At 47.7% G+C, this 13,723-nt stretch overlaps 1 protein-coding gene across 3 annotated transcripts in view; it reads right to left on the bottom strand.

Annotated features, from left to right (window-relative positions):
* The window catches only part of LOC113485359 (E3 ubiquitin/ISG15 ligase TRIM25-like), a 10,510-nt gene extending 1,523 nt beyond the window's left edge, over nucleotides 1–8,987 (bottom strand). For 2 of the 3 annotated variants that reach the window (XM_026858480.1, XM_026858481.1), the window contains exons 1-6: nucleotides 8,312–8,987; nucleotides 5,265–5,360; nucleotides 4,481–4,714; nucleotides 4,337–4,359; nucleotides 3,010–3,146; nucleotides 2,514–2,544 (exon numbers count right to left, since the gene is read on the bottom strand). In XM_026858480.1, the coding sequence (XP_026714281.1) occupies nucleotides 2,514–2,544; nucleotides 3,010–3,146; nucleotides 4,337–4,359; nucleotides 4,481–4,714; nucleotides 5,265–5,360; nucleotides 8,312–8,932 (1,142 nt within the window). In that variant the 5' untranslated portion in view covers nucleotides 8,933–8,987. The remainder of the gene's footprint in view (nucleotides 1–2,513; nucleotides 2,545–3,009; nucleotides 3,147–4,336; nucleotides 4,360–4,480; nucleotides 4,715–5,264; nucleotides 5,361–8,311) is intronic. The other variant, XM_026858482.1, reaches the window with a different exon arrangement.
* Nucleotides 8,988–13,723: the final 4,736 nt, after the last annotated feature.

Genomic DNA, 13,723 nt, shown 5'->3' with positions numbered 1-13,723 from the left:
TTTGAGATGAAGGACAGACTTCTAGACTCTGCTTGGCTCTCCTTGAGACCAAAGCAGAGGAGCACAGGACACATGATCCTTAAAAGAACAACTGCTGGAGAAAATCCAGCCAGTTCCTGGAATGCATTGATGATAACTTCCTCCTCCAAGTGAGAGAGGACCCAATGAGGAGAGGTGCTATGCTGGACCTTGTTCTCACCAACAAAGAGGAGCTGGTAAGGAATGTGAAGCTCCAGGGCAGCCTTGGCTGCAGTGACCATGAAATAGTGGAGTTGAAGATCCTTAGGGCAGCAAAGAGGGCGCACATCAAGCTTGCTACCCTGGAGTTCAAGAGAGCAGACTTCGGCCTTTTCAAGGATCTGCTTGGTAGAGTAGAGAAGCATGAGATAAAGCCCTGGAGGGAAGAGGGGCCTAAGAAAGCGGATTAATAGTCAAGGATCACCTCCTCCAAGCTCAGGACTGATGCATCCTGACAAAGAGGAAGTCAGGTAAAAAAGCCAGGAGGCCTGTGTGGATGAACAAGGAGCTCCTGGACAAGCCCAGACACAAAAAGGAAGCCTACAGAAGGTGGAAGCAAGGACAGGTAGCCTGGGGGGAATATAGAGAAACTGTCTGAGCAGCCAGGGATCAGGTTAGGATGGCAAAAGTCCTGGTAGAATTAAATCTGGCCAGGGACATAGTGGGCAACAAAAAGTGTCTATAGGTGTGTCAGTGACAAGAGGAAGACTGGGGAAAATGTGGGCCCTCTCTGGAAGGAAATGGGAGACCTGGCTACCCAGGACATGGAGAAAGCTGAGGTACTCAATGACTTTTTTGCCTCAGTCTTCACCAGCAAGGGCTCCAGCCACACTGCCCAAGATGCAGAAGGCAAAGGCAGGTACTGGGAGGATGAAGAACTGCTCACTTAGGAGGTCAGGTTCAAAAACATCTAAGGAACTTGAAGGTGCACAAGTCTATTGGACCTGGATGAGATGCATGAGGGAACTGGTGGATGAAGTGGCTAAGCCATTATCCATCATATTTGAGAAGTTGTGGCAGTCTGGTGAAGTTCCTGCTGACTGTAAAAGGAGAAAAATAACCCCCATTTTTATAAACAGAAAAAAAGGAAGACTTGGGGATCTACAGGCCAGTCAGTCTCACCTCTGTGACCAGCAAGATCATGGAGCAGATCCTTCTGGAAAGTGTGCTAGAGCACTTGGAAAATAAGGAGGTGATTGGTGACAGCCAATGTGGCTTCACTAAGGGCAAATCGTGCCTGGCAAATTTGGTGGCCTTCTACAACAGGGTTGCAGAATTGGTGGATAAAGGAAGAACAGATTAAGTCATCTACCTGGACTTGTGCAAAGCATTCGACACTGTTCTGCATGACATCCTTGTCTCTAAATTGGAGAGATGTATGATGTATGGACCACTCACTGGATAAGGAACTGGCTGGATGGTCTCACTCAAAGAGTTGCAGTCAACGGCTTTATGTCCAAGTGGAGGGGGGTGATGAGTGATGTTCCCCGGGGGTCAGTGTCAGGATGAGCACTGTTTAACATCTTTGTTGGTGACATGGACAGTGGGCTCGAGGCACCCTCAGCAAGTTCACTGACAACACTGAGCTGTGTGGTGCGATCGACACACTGGAGGGAAGGGCTGCGTCATCCAGGGGGAATTGGACAGACTGGAGAGGTGGGCCTATGCAAATCTCATAAAGTTCAACAAGGCCAAGTGCAAGGTCCTGTGCATGGGTCGGGGCAATCCCAAGCACAAACACAGGCTGGGCAATGAGGGGATTGAGAGCAGCCCTGCGGAGGAGGACTTGGGGGTATTAGGGGATGGAAAACTGACTATGAGCCAGCAACGTGCACTCACAGCCCAGAAAGCCAACCATGTCCTGGGCTGCATCAAGAGAAGTGTGGACAGCAGGGCGAGGGAGGGAATTCTCCCCCTTGACTCTGCTCTCATGAGACCCCCCCTGCAGTGCTGTGTCCAGCCCACGGACACCAACACAAGAAGGACACAGACCTGCTCAAGCGGGTCCAGAGGAGGCCATAAGGATGATCAGGAGCTGGAGCACCTCCCCTGTGAGGACAGGCTGGGAGAGTTGGGGTTTTTCAGCCTGGAGAAGAGAAGACTCTGGGGAGACCTTATAGCAGCCTTCCAGTACTTAAAGGGGACTACAGGAAAGACAGGGAGGGACTCTGTATCAGGGAGTGTAGGGACAAGATGAGGGGTAACAGTTTTAAACTGAAGGAGGGCAGATTTAGATTAGAAGGAAGAAATTCTTCCCTGTGAGGGTGGTGACGCCCTGGCACAGGCTGCCCAGAGAAGCTGTGGCTGCCCCCTCCCTGGCAGTGTTCACGGCCAGTTTGGATGGGGCTGTGAGCAACCTGGGCTAGTGGAAGGTGTCCCTGCCTGTGGCAGGGTGGTTGGGACTAGATGATCTTCAGGGTCCTTTCCAATCCAAACCACTGCATGATTCTATGAAATTTGCAGGGAACATTTTATAAGTAAAGACAAGTATTTACCTGTTCCTCTTAATTTGGTTGGTGAGTTCACCTAAGAAAGATGGAGAGGAATGTTTTACAAAGCTGGCAATGCATTCAAGTTTGGGATTTTGTACTGTACCCCTGGATCTCATGGTTGGGGATAAACTAGATGGGGATAGGGTGGGCAAATGAAGAGGACATTTCTCAAAAGTATGATTGAGCACCCAAAGACTCAGGAGGTAGGTGGGAGCAGATAACCACATCAGACAGGGGGGAAGCTGGCCTTATGCTGGGTAGGAGCAGACCTCTTCCTTGTTATTCCCAGAAACTGCCTTTCTGCCCTCTTTGCCCTCCCCTCTCCAACACCCCACAGTTCCCATCTGAATCCTCATCAGCCCCTCAAGGCCATACACACACCCTGTATAAAGGAGCCAGCATTCAGTGGCCATCAGCTCGGGCCACTGAGCCCCATGGCTTGCCGTTTTTCCCTCGGGGTCAGAGGCACATGGCCGGCAGGTCAGGGCAGATCACTCACTGTGGGTGCCTTGGAGCAATGAGTCCAGGTTACTCATGAAGTCCCTCATCAGGTGTCGGCAGTGGTCGATCCTGGCCTGATCCAGCTGCACTACCTCCACATCCATCCTGCTGACACTGAAATTCTGACTCGCAATCCTAGGGGGAGGCAGTTATTTCACCAAGGAAAACCATTTAGCATTAGAAAGTTAACAAGCTCCTTCATTAGGAAGGACTCTACAAAGAGGAGGGTGTTTTGGCAACATGAAATATCAAGTGAACAGCTCTCTGATAAGGTTAAGTGAGTTGCAATTGTTATATATTGTTATTTATTTGGCAATTACTTTTGCTTACCAAACCTGGATGGGAACTTTCAAATGCTGAAAATGAAAAAGGGGGAGACGTTTTGCTAATACCCTTGTACGAATAGTGCTTTGACCTGCTGCAGGCAGGCTCCTACTGTTCTAGCACAGCCACCGTCATGATAGAAAGAAAATGCCAAACATACTAAATGGTTTCCAGGCTTTTGGAAAATTACTTTGATCCCACAGGCTAGATTTTGACTTGCGGCACAGCTGTGACTAATGGACTGTGCTGCTGCCAGCACAGCCCTTAGGTACATGGTGATTCAAAGTTATCCTTACAATTCAAGTTCATACTCAGCTTTAATTTGTACAAGTTACAGAGATGACATCTTAAAATCCAGCTAGATGTTTGAGCTAGCCCTTCATGTGGCTAGGGAGTTTAGTGGTGCAGCAAAATCTCTTTTAAGTCTGTAACTTACTGTTGGTGTGGTTTTGCACCATTGAATTACAGCTGACACCAGGTGTCAATTAGGAAGTGAGAACTTATAAATTAAATCTATCACTTGCAAGAGAACGAATAATAAATCTGTCTAGCTATTAAGCTTATCCACAAGCAAAGGCAAAAAGTGGTGGGAAATGAGCCAGTTACCTCTGCAGCCAAAGGATGTTCACTGGGACTTATGTGCAGGAGTGTCACCAATATGTATCCAAGAGAGTGTTGCTGTAAACTGAACCCTATGGGCTTCATCTCTGATAAAAACATTTTTCTGTTAGTAAAACCCAGTGGTTTTCATCAGAATCCAGCAACTGTGTATCTGCCAAGGAAACTGAAACTTAAAGGAACCACTGGAACAGCAGGCAGATATCTATCTCTCCATCCTTGTTAATAGCGTGAACGTGGTGCCCTCTGGCTTGGTTGGAATAGGGAGCAGCTTTGCAGCACAGGGTGCTGGGACAGGGGATCACAGGCAGTGGGGTCTGATTCCAGTTATCAACACTATATTTTTTCAAAGAGGAAAACAAGTGTTTTCAGGTGGAACATACCTGTCCATGGCCAGTTTAAATTCCTACAAATAGGATTGCCAAAAAAAAAAAAAAGGAAAAAAACCTGTTAGTGTGATTTCTAGAAAGGGCAGCTGGCTAAGAAATAGGCATATTTATGAAGAAAAGCAGAATACCACTGCTTACTTTTAAGAAGAGGAAAATATCTGGTTGCTCTCTCATCTTCTGCAAAGACTGAAGATGCTGCATAGACTCATCTCTCCTCTGCTCCATTTCCTTCTTCGCTTCAGTAATGTCTGCCAGTTGTTTTTTCTCATTGGATTGAATGTCACTCAGGATCTTCTTCTCTTTCTGAATCATCTCTGTCTTCATCTCTTCAAACAGCTTTTGTATCTGAGAAGTCACTGTTTTTGTATTGGTCTAAAAGAACAGATAAGAACATGGTGCATTGGCTCAGGAACTCAACACTTCAGCTTAGTGTCTCTGTTTATTAATTAGGTTTGTATCTATCCTTCTCACTGGCTTTAAAAGGAAGTGGATAAGCATTTGCTTAGAATATCTGATTAAACAAATGGTTATGAAAATTAATCCTGATAAAGTAACAATCAGATAAAATGCAGCTTGCGATGTGAGAACTATATTGGTACTATATACGCTGAAAATCCCACTTGAAGACTCAATTTGGTTTTCCTTTATTTAATGGATAGAAAACTTTGTGGTTTGCCAGTTCTGCAACCTGCTCTGTGCAAACACATAAATGGTGGAATCTCCAAGCTAGTTCCTCCTGTGGAGCTATGCTAGGAGGCTGTGAGAAAGCTTGGTTTCTGGCAGTTTCTTACACCAGTGTTTTGCCTACTTTGGGCTGTATCTCTTTCTATTCATCTGCTTCTAACAGTATAGTTGCCATCACTTCTGTCTGGAAAATTGTGGAGAAGAGATGCTCTGATTTAGCGATGAGCTGGGTACCAACCTTGATCTGATCCTCACTTTTCTGAAGCTCTTCTAGGGCAGTAGCTAAAGCGCTTTTACGTTGCTGCAGCCATGTCACGATTTCCGAAAGTTCACCCTAGCAGAAGGAAAGACAGCATTGAGCTTCATAGCAGGAAGCAGCACGGAGAGCTTTAAACTAGACTGGCAGTTTGTGGAGCTAGTGAAATGGCACAGGCACCTTCTACCTGCCCACTCTTACCAGTGAGTCCTATAATAAACGGCATTCACTTGCCTTCTCATAAAGACAGAGCATAACAAAAAATGATATTATCTTGAAATCTTTTAAGTCATTGTTTAATATTGATATATATTTATATATCTGTAACTCTGTATGTAGTCGGTTAATAAACAACTTTCCCTTTGAATAAGTAAATTTCACTTTAAATGCATAAATCTCACTGTTGTGGTTTGAGCCCAGAGGGCAACTGAGCACCACAAAGCTGTTCACTCACCCTTTCCCCTGCAGCTATGGGACCAAGAAAATGAATCAAAAGGCTCAGGAACAGACATAAGGATAAGGAGGGGTGGCTCACCCATTAAGGTCAAGGGCAAAAGGCTCGTTAGGGAAAGCAAAAGAACATAACTTTAATTCAAAATGCTAACAAGAACAACAACATTTAACAGACAAAATGAGACAGTGAGAAGTGTTACCCCCCAACCCTCTCATCCTCCCGCTCAGTTTTGTTCCCGATACCTCTACCTCCTCTTCCCAGCTGTGCAGGGGCAGGGGATGGGGGGTACAGTCAGTTTGGTGCTTCTTCCTCCAAGGAGGGGGAAGCATTTTGCATTCTTCCCCCTACTCCACATGGTTCCCCTCTCATGGGAGACAGTCCTCCACGATCTTTCTCCAGCATGAGTTCTTCCCACAGGCCACAGCCATTCTCGGGCTGCTCAGCACGGGTCACCTCCAAGTGCTGCAGTCCTCCTAGCACTGAACTACCACAGCGGGGGCTCCTTCTTCCTGTAGAGATCTGGCCTGATTTGGGCACAGCTGCCTGCTCCGGTGAGGGTTCCCCCATAGCCTGCAGGCACATCCCTGCGTCTCCGGTGACCTCCATGGTGGAAGGGGGGATCTCTGACCGTATCACCATGGGACACAGGGGGGATGTGCTGCAGCACACCTCCCCTACTTTCTCCTCCTTCCTTCCACTGACCTCCGTGATGTGACCTTCTCACAACTCCTCCTCTTAAATATGTTATTATAGAGGCGTGGCCACTGTCGATACTTGACTCGGCCTTAGCCAGAGGCAGGTTGGACTTGGACCGGGGCAGGCGGGCGGGGGAGCTTTGAGAAGCTTCTCACAGGGACCACCACTGTAGCCCTCTCCCCTGCTACCAGAAACCCCGCCACACATACCCTGCACACTCCTTTTATCCGTTAAAGCTCTGTTCCTGCCAGAATCTCCACATGTGCCTATTGTGATTAAAATCCTTAGTTTTCACATCTGTCAGCAGCTGGGGGATCTGAGGATAAGGTAATAAGCATCCGTCTTTTCTGAAGATCAGCAAAACAGCAGTACTTACTTATCCAACTATTTATTTTAACAAATAGCATTATCATTGAGTGCTGTTACACTGCAAGGAAACGCCTTTCAGAGGGGACATAATTAGACCTCACTCTTTGGGGATTAAACAGTCTCTGAATAGTTCTTGTTGCTCCTGGCAGCCTCCAGCAGTGTTTTCACACCTCGAGCACCCATGAATGTCCATGGCAGAGAGAGCTGCCAGATTCCCATTTATTTACAAAAAAAAAACCAAAACAACCAAAACGTCAGAAAGCTTAGGTTTTCCATGAGATATTTGTCACAACTGGGAAGTTTACATTTTTGAAAAATTCCAAGACAAATAATCAAATTTGACTGAGCTTCCTTGCACCAAAACCCTTCTATAATTCCTCCTGAAGAGCTGCATTCCTGATTTCCCTAGCTATCCTGGGGAGTTTAAAAAAAAAACAAAAAACCAAAAAAACCCAAGAGGAATATGTAGCTGAGATCTCAGTTTACCATGGAAATGGCTTCCCCAGAGTCAGGGCAGTGTTGCTCCATTACGAGCTCCAGGAATGAAGGAAATGGCTACTATTCTACACAGCCCACTTCTGTTGGGGAGCCCTGAATTTTGTACATGTAACTTGGAGGAGAAAGTCAGTTTGAGATATGTGTGGCTGCAAAGGAGGCTTCTTGCTAATTCCCGAGGAGGCTGTGACCTGGCCAGAGGTTCAGAGGGAGCCAGGCATTTCCTGCCCGTGCACTGGGTTCCTGCAGGACCCCAGAAATTTCAAATGCAAGGCAGCGAGTGAGCATAGCAAATGCAGTTTACACCCTCAGTCTCAGGTGACGCTGGAGGATTTCAAGGACAGCAGCTGGACTCCAAGGCAGGGACATCGAGGCCCTACTTCTCTGTGCCTGCTGGGACACTGGCTCGGCAAAACTGGGGGCAGGGGGAGGAGGGAGAAAGGCGGAAGGGCCTGGAGTGGGAAAACCTGTTTCCCAACCCAGAGTTCCGCAGTGGTGGGGTCACCCCCAGGCTCTGTGGGGGAAGAGGCTTCTTAATCCCTGCACGAATACTTCTTATTCCCTGCCAGGAAAACACTAGTCAGTGGCAGTTTGCAGTTGCCTGGGGCTGCACAGGACGGGCATGCGCTTCCCTGGCATGGGACAGCGGAGCCCTGTGCCTGCCTCTTGCTCGCCCTCTCGCATGCATGTCCACATCAACACACACTGCCGGGTTTACCCACCCTTGTCTGTGTCAGCCCCAAACACCTTTCTCTGCTCTTTCTTCTCCCCCTGCTTAGCCTGCCAGGCTGATTTGGCAACACAAAGGAGGAAATGAAAAGAAAATAGCCGCACAATGTACAGGCCCAGCTGGGGCAGACATGAAATCGCCTGAGTTGCTGCCTGCCTGCCCTCACCCCTCCGTCCCCATTCCCTAGTGAAAGTCTTACTACCCCTCTTGCAGCTTCCCCCCTTCCTCTGGGTCAGGAGTTTGGAGCAAACCCTGCAGAGGTGGTGGGGAAACAAAGCACCTTACCAGCTCTTTGTCATGTGCCTCCTTCAGGGTGACAATGCTGTGGCCCTTGTGGCATCCCGCAATAGAGCAGAGCACACAGATGTACTGCCCCTCGTCCTGGCAGTAGCACTCCAGCAGCCTGCCGTGCTCCAGGCACCTCCTCTCCACCGCCGCACCGCCTGTGCCCACCTCCACCAGGACGTGGTCCTGCTGGGAAGCCTTGGCATTGTGTTTGTTCATATGGGCCTGGCACAGAAATGCATCACACATCAGGCAGATTTTCACTGCTGGCTGGGACTGCTCCAGGCAGAAGTCACAGGGAACAACCTCCTTCTTCCTCTCTGCAGAGCCCTCACTCTTTTCTTCTTTGGAAGTGGTAGCCAGAAATGCCTCCACGATGCTGCACAGCTGGAAATTCTTCCGCAGCTCCAGGATGGGCCCCAGCTGGAGCTTGCACATGGGGCAGGAGTAAGGGTCCTTGGATTGCTGCTGGGCACTGAATGCCTTCTGGATACACTGCTTGCAGAAGCTATGACCGCAGCTCAGAGACACTGGGTTCCTGTACAGGCACAGGCAGATGGAACAGCTGAGTTCATCCTCCAGGCTGGCACCCCCTCCGAATTCTTCCCTAGCTTTTGCCATGGCTGCAGAAATGGCGTGTTAGCCAGTCTACGAGAAACGAAACTAAAAAGACATCTTTGGCAGTGTGCCCCGGTTGGAGACCCAGCCCAGAGGCTGCAAGTCCTTCCTCTCTGCCCTGTGACAAACCAGCAGAGATACGCTCCCTGTCCCAGGCTCCACCCGCAAACAGCTCTTGTAAGCCATGGCAGCTGCTTTTAGACATCTGCTCTGTGTATAACCCCAGCAGGTGGGAGCAGAGTGTGTTGGGGGGTCATGAGATGGACAATTTTTCTACAGCCCTCTGCCCTCCTGGAAAAATCCTCCATCCCATGCCAGGGGCAGCAAACTAAATGTAAACATTGGATGGGAAGAATATGAGCCTGGCAGGGGTAAGCCAGGAATTGCCTCTGCTTTGCCTGGTTCTCCACAACAGAGACAGGTAAAATAGGGAGAACCCAAGGGCAGGTCCAAGTGGGACTTGTTGAGGCTGGTTTCTCCTATCTGAAGCCAGCTGACAGGGAAAGGGGGCTGGTAAAGGCTCTTGGAAAGGCATTCTAGGACTGGAAAATCCCTGTACCATGTCAACAGCCTTGCCTACCACCTGAGACCAGGCAGAGCAGCAGCCACTGCAGGTGCATTTGGGAGACTCAACTCTACCCACATGGTTTTCCTTATCATTTTGGTGTATTAAATGCAAAACACAAAGCACAGCCACTTTCTTCTAAGACTGAACAAGGATTTCTCTTAGCATATGCAAAACTGTAGTGTCCCTCAAGGTCCTTCACTGTCCCTGCTGGGGGAGTGACTTGCGGAAAACAGGCTCTACAACTTGAATAGAGTTATACAGCAGGTATGTTTACTCTGGCACCAGGTTGCAAGGGGATCTCTCCACAAAGCTTGCACACCCACCACACATTTTACCAAAACCTTATAGAGTGTGAATATACATATTCATTTGTCACGTCCCACTCCGAGGAGGGGGACAAGTGACTCAGATTCGCAAATCCCCAATTGGAGCGGATAACAAGTCTCCAAGTTCAAGCATTTATTAACTACCTACAATGTACTAATTGAACACATGATAATTGGCTAAGTACAGAGCAAGTTGTGGCGAGCAATATAATATGCTTTACATTTCTTAACAGAAAAAGGAAAAGAGGGAGATAGAGGGAATGGGGGAATACAGATCACCATCTGGGTTCCTGCGCTGATCCCGCCGGCGAGGGTTCCAGGAGGCGGCCGTCTTCTTTTTGCTGGCATCCGTCTTCTTTGCTTCACTGCTCTCTCCAGACGGCTGGGGGGGCAGGGAGAGGGGCAGAGAGAGAGAGATAGAGAGCCCTTTCTTCTCCCCTTTGATTTATACCCACTTTCCTGGGGTCCATCCCCTAGGTCAACCCACAGACCTACGTATCCCATGTACAGGGAGGGGTAAGGTGTTTCATGGGATGATGTAATTAGCATGATCATGACAGCCCTCGTTAGCATATTGAGGGGTGTCAACTTTAATATGCATTTCGTGGATAATGAAGCAAAGTTCATTCACCGGACACATGGCCCTTGAAATTTGCTCAGGTGCCCCAGAGAAGAGCCGTCCTGTCTCCACAGGACTCTCTCCCCCAGATACATCGGGCAGCGTTATCAGCTTTGGCCTCCACAGAAAGCACCCTGTGACTCAAGAGTTTTTTCTTGCGAGTGTTTGAGGCATTTCTTCAATCAGCCTCAACTTTTGCTTTCCCAGGCTGTTTGTCTTAGTTTCTCACAGGCCTGGTTTCTCGGCTCTCACATCCCACACCGTGACTCAAACACCCCAAGTTTTTGACCATTGTGATCTCAAAGGGTATAGGGAAAAAAGAAGACAGAAGGTAACAGAGCATATATCTAACTGCTGCAAGTCATACTATGAAAAGCAAAACTTTGCACAATGTTACAATACTAATATTTGCAAGACATCTTCCCCACCCCGTGAGTCCTGAGGATCCCGGTGATATTACCCATGACCCAGGGTTCCATCCATCAAACCAGTTCATTGGTCAAAAAAGTTCTCTGTTCCTGTTGGCAATCTTCTTCATTGTGGCATGGGTCTCCTCTGTAGAGGTGATGGCAGAGGTGCATTGTGGATGGGGATGCAGCATTCTCCCTCAGTCAGACTCGGCACACTGCACAATCCATGTTCCTTCAGCAATGCTAGCTGGATTCTGCAACACCATCCTAGATGCTTGGTGGATCTGCACCTTTAATTCCTTAAAGGTATACCTTATTAGTAATATAAATGCTAAGTTAAATTTTCTAAAACTATTTGAGGTTACACAATCACATTAGAAGGTCAATATGGATTTAAATGGGAATACAATTTAATATTCAGGTACAATTTATTAAAGCTTAATTTGTGGGACCAGACCCCTCCAGTTAGTCTTTGATTATTTCATCTTGCTATTGGTTATATGATATTTGCAAGCACCAGTGTGCAGTCACAGGTGACTCACAGACTTCCTTAATTTTGGAGGTGATTCCCAATAAGGTAACTTAAGGCACAACTCCAGATTAGCCTTCCAATAAGTAGATTCTCCACACTTAGCAGGTATGATTCCACAAATTATATAACAATGTAAGCAGATTGCAAATAATAACTAGCCGATAATACCTATAACTATTGAAAGCACTAAAAGTAACATAGGTCTTTTGTTGTCCAGTATCAATGTCCTGTAAAACAAATATATGCATAACAAAACAATGATGGTTAGAAAGAAGGGACAATCCCCCTGGTATTGATACAGTATTCTTTGAGAAGCAATTACCACCATCTCCTTAGTTCTGTCCCTCCCTTCTTCCGAAAGGTCTGCTCAGAAGCCGGGGGGGGGCAGCTTCCTTCTGCCTTTCCAGGCTCGAATGAGCTTTTCTAAAACTGCAGTAGTCAGACCATCATTAACTCTCGGGGAATTCCAGCCCAATAAGCAGCTTGTTGAATTAACGACCACAGTTCTCTCTGGTCCTCAGTAACTAAGAAAACCCCTGGCCCCCAGTACCCCTGGGCCTCATCTTCTGATAACAAAATTCGGTCACCACCAGTAAAAGATACCCTCCACACATATTCAGTTTCAGTTTCCTGAGCTCGTCTGGTGTATTTCTCCTGAATTTTAGCAAGCTCAGTTGCTGGGTACGGTGTAGTTTGAGTGGTGACCTGCGGAGCTCTTCCACCCTGACCCTCAGTGGTCTCCGTTTTAATTAATGGTCTTAAATTTGCCCCCTCATTTTCGGGGTAATAATTCTCTCGGCTTATCTCTAAATCCTTTGTTGGATGCAAGGGTCTGGCTGCTGATTTTGCCAGACTTGTAACTCCCTGTTCACTATCCGGAACAGAGCCAAGATCTGTCTGGTTGCAAGTTTCTTGTTCATTCCCCTCCTTTTCAGACCGTGAGATTTTTTCTCGGTCCAAGGCATCTAACAGAGCTGTGCGAAGTCGCTGAGTGGTGTTACGCTCATCAGCTAATTGGCTTTTCAAAACTTCAATTTGTTCTTGCCAGAGTTTAGCTTTTTGTTCAGTAACTGTACGTTCCTCAACCAATTGATCCTGAAGAGCTTTAACCAGATCTTGTAGGGATTAGATCATTTCCCTTTCCAATTGTTTCTTAACATGTTTATCTTTTGGGGCTGCAGTCAGTGCTGCCCCTAATACAGCACACACTACAGCTTTTCCTTTGCCTGGTCGCGACCCTTTCACCCCTGCAAGCACACTGATATAGCTCGCCACTGCTTCTGGATTTTGCCAATTATCGTGGGCCCAAACCTCTACTAAAGGAGGAGGACAAGCCTTATACTCCTTCAGCTTCTCAAAAATAGGGGAACAGTCAAGCACTGACATTTCCTGGCCAGTCATGGCTTGCAACTGCTCGAACCTCTCCCAGCTTAGAGCTGAGAAGTCACTTCCCTATTCTCCCTGTCCTTATCTGATAGAGAATCAGTATCCCTCCAACCCTCTCTCAGCTTAGAGCTGAGGGGCCAATTCCCAGTTCTCCCTGCCCGAGTTTGTCGGATAGAGAATCACTATTTCACCAGACTTTCCGACACCGAAGGGGATCTTGCCGATTACACCAATTTAATGTCACATCCCACTCCGAAGAGGGGGACAAGTGACTCAGATTCGCAAATCCCCAATTGGAGCGGATAACAAGTCTCCAAGTTCAAGCATTTATTAACTACCTACAATGTACTAATTGAACACATGATAATTGGCTAAGTACAGAGCAAGTTGTGGCGAGCAATATAATATGCTTTACATTTCTTAACAGAAAAAGGAAAAGAGGGAGATAGAGGGAATGGGGGAATACAGATCACCATCTGGGTTCCTGCGCTGATCCCGCCGGCGAGGGTTCCAGGAGGCAGCCGTCTTCTTTTTGCTGGCATCCGTCTTCTTTGCTTCACTGCTCTCTCCAGACGGCCGGGGGGGCAGGGAGAGGGGCAGAGAGAGAGAGAGATAGAGAGCCCTTTCTTCTCCCCTTTGATTTATACCCACTTTCCTGGGGTCTGTCCCCTAGGTCAACCCACAGACCTACGTATCCCATGTACAGGGAGGGGTAAGGTGTTTCATGGGATGATGTAATTAGCATGATCATGACAGCCCTCGTTAGCATATTGAGGGGTGTCAACTTTAATATGCATTTCGTGGATAATGAAGCAAAGTTCATTCACCGGACACATGGCCCTTGAAATTTGCTCAGGTGCCCCAGAGCAGAGCCGTCCTGTCTCCACAGGGCTCTCTCCCCCAGATACATCGGGCAGCGTTATCAGCTTCGGCCTCCACAGAAAGCACCCTGT

This window comes from Athene cunicularia (assembly GCF_003259725.1).
Source record: "Athene cunicularia isolate RWA chromosome 13 unlocalized genomic scaffold, athCun1 chr13_part1, whole genome shotgun sequence".
Classification (NCBI taxonomy): Eukaryota; Metazoa; Chordata; class Aves; order Strigiformes; family Strigidae; genus Athene; species Athene cunicularia.
Note: the sequence above shows the minus strand (reverse complement) of the source record. Positions and strands in the feature narration are given on the sequence as shown.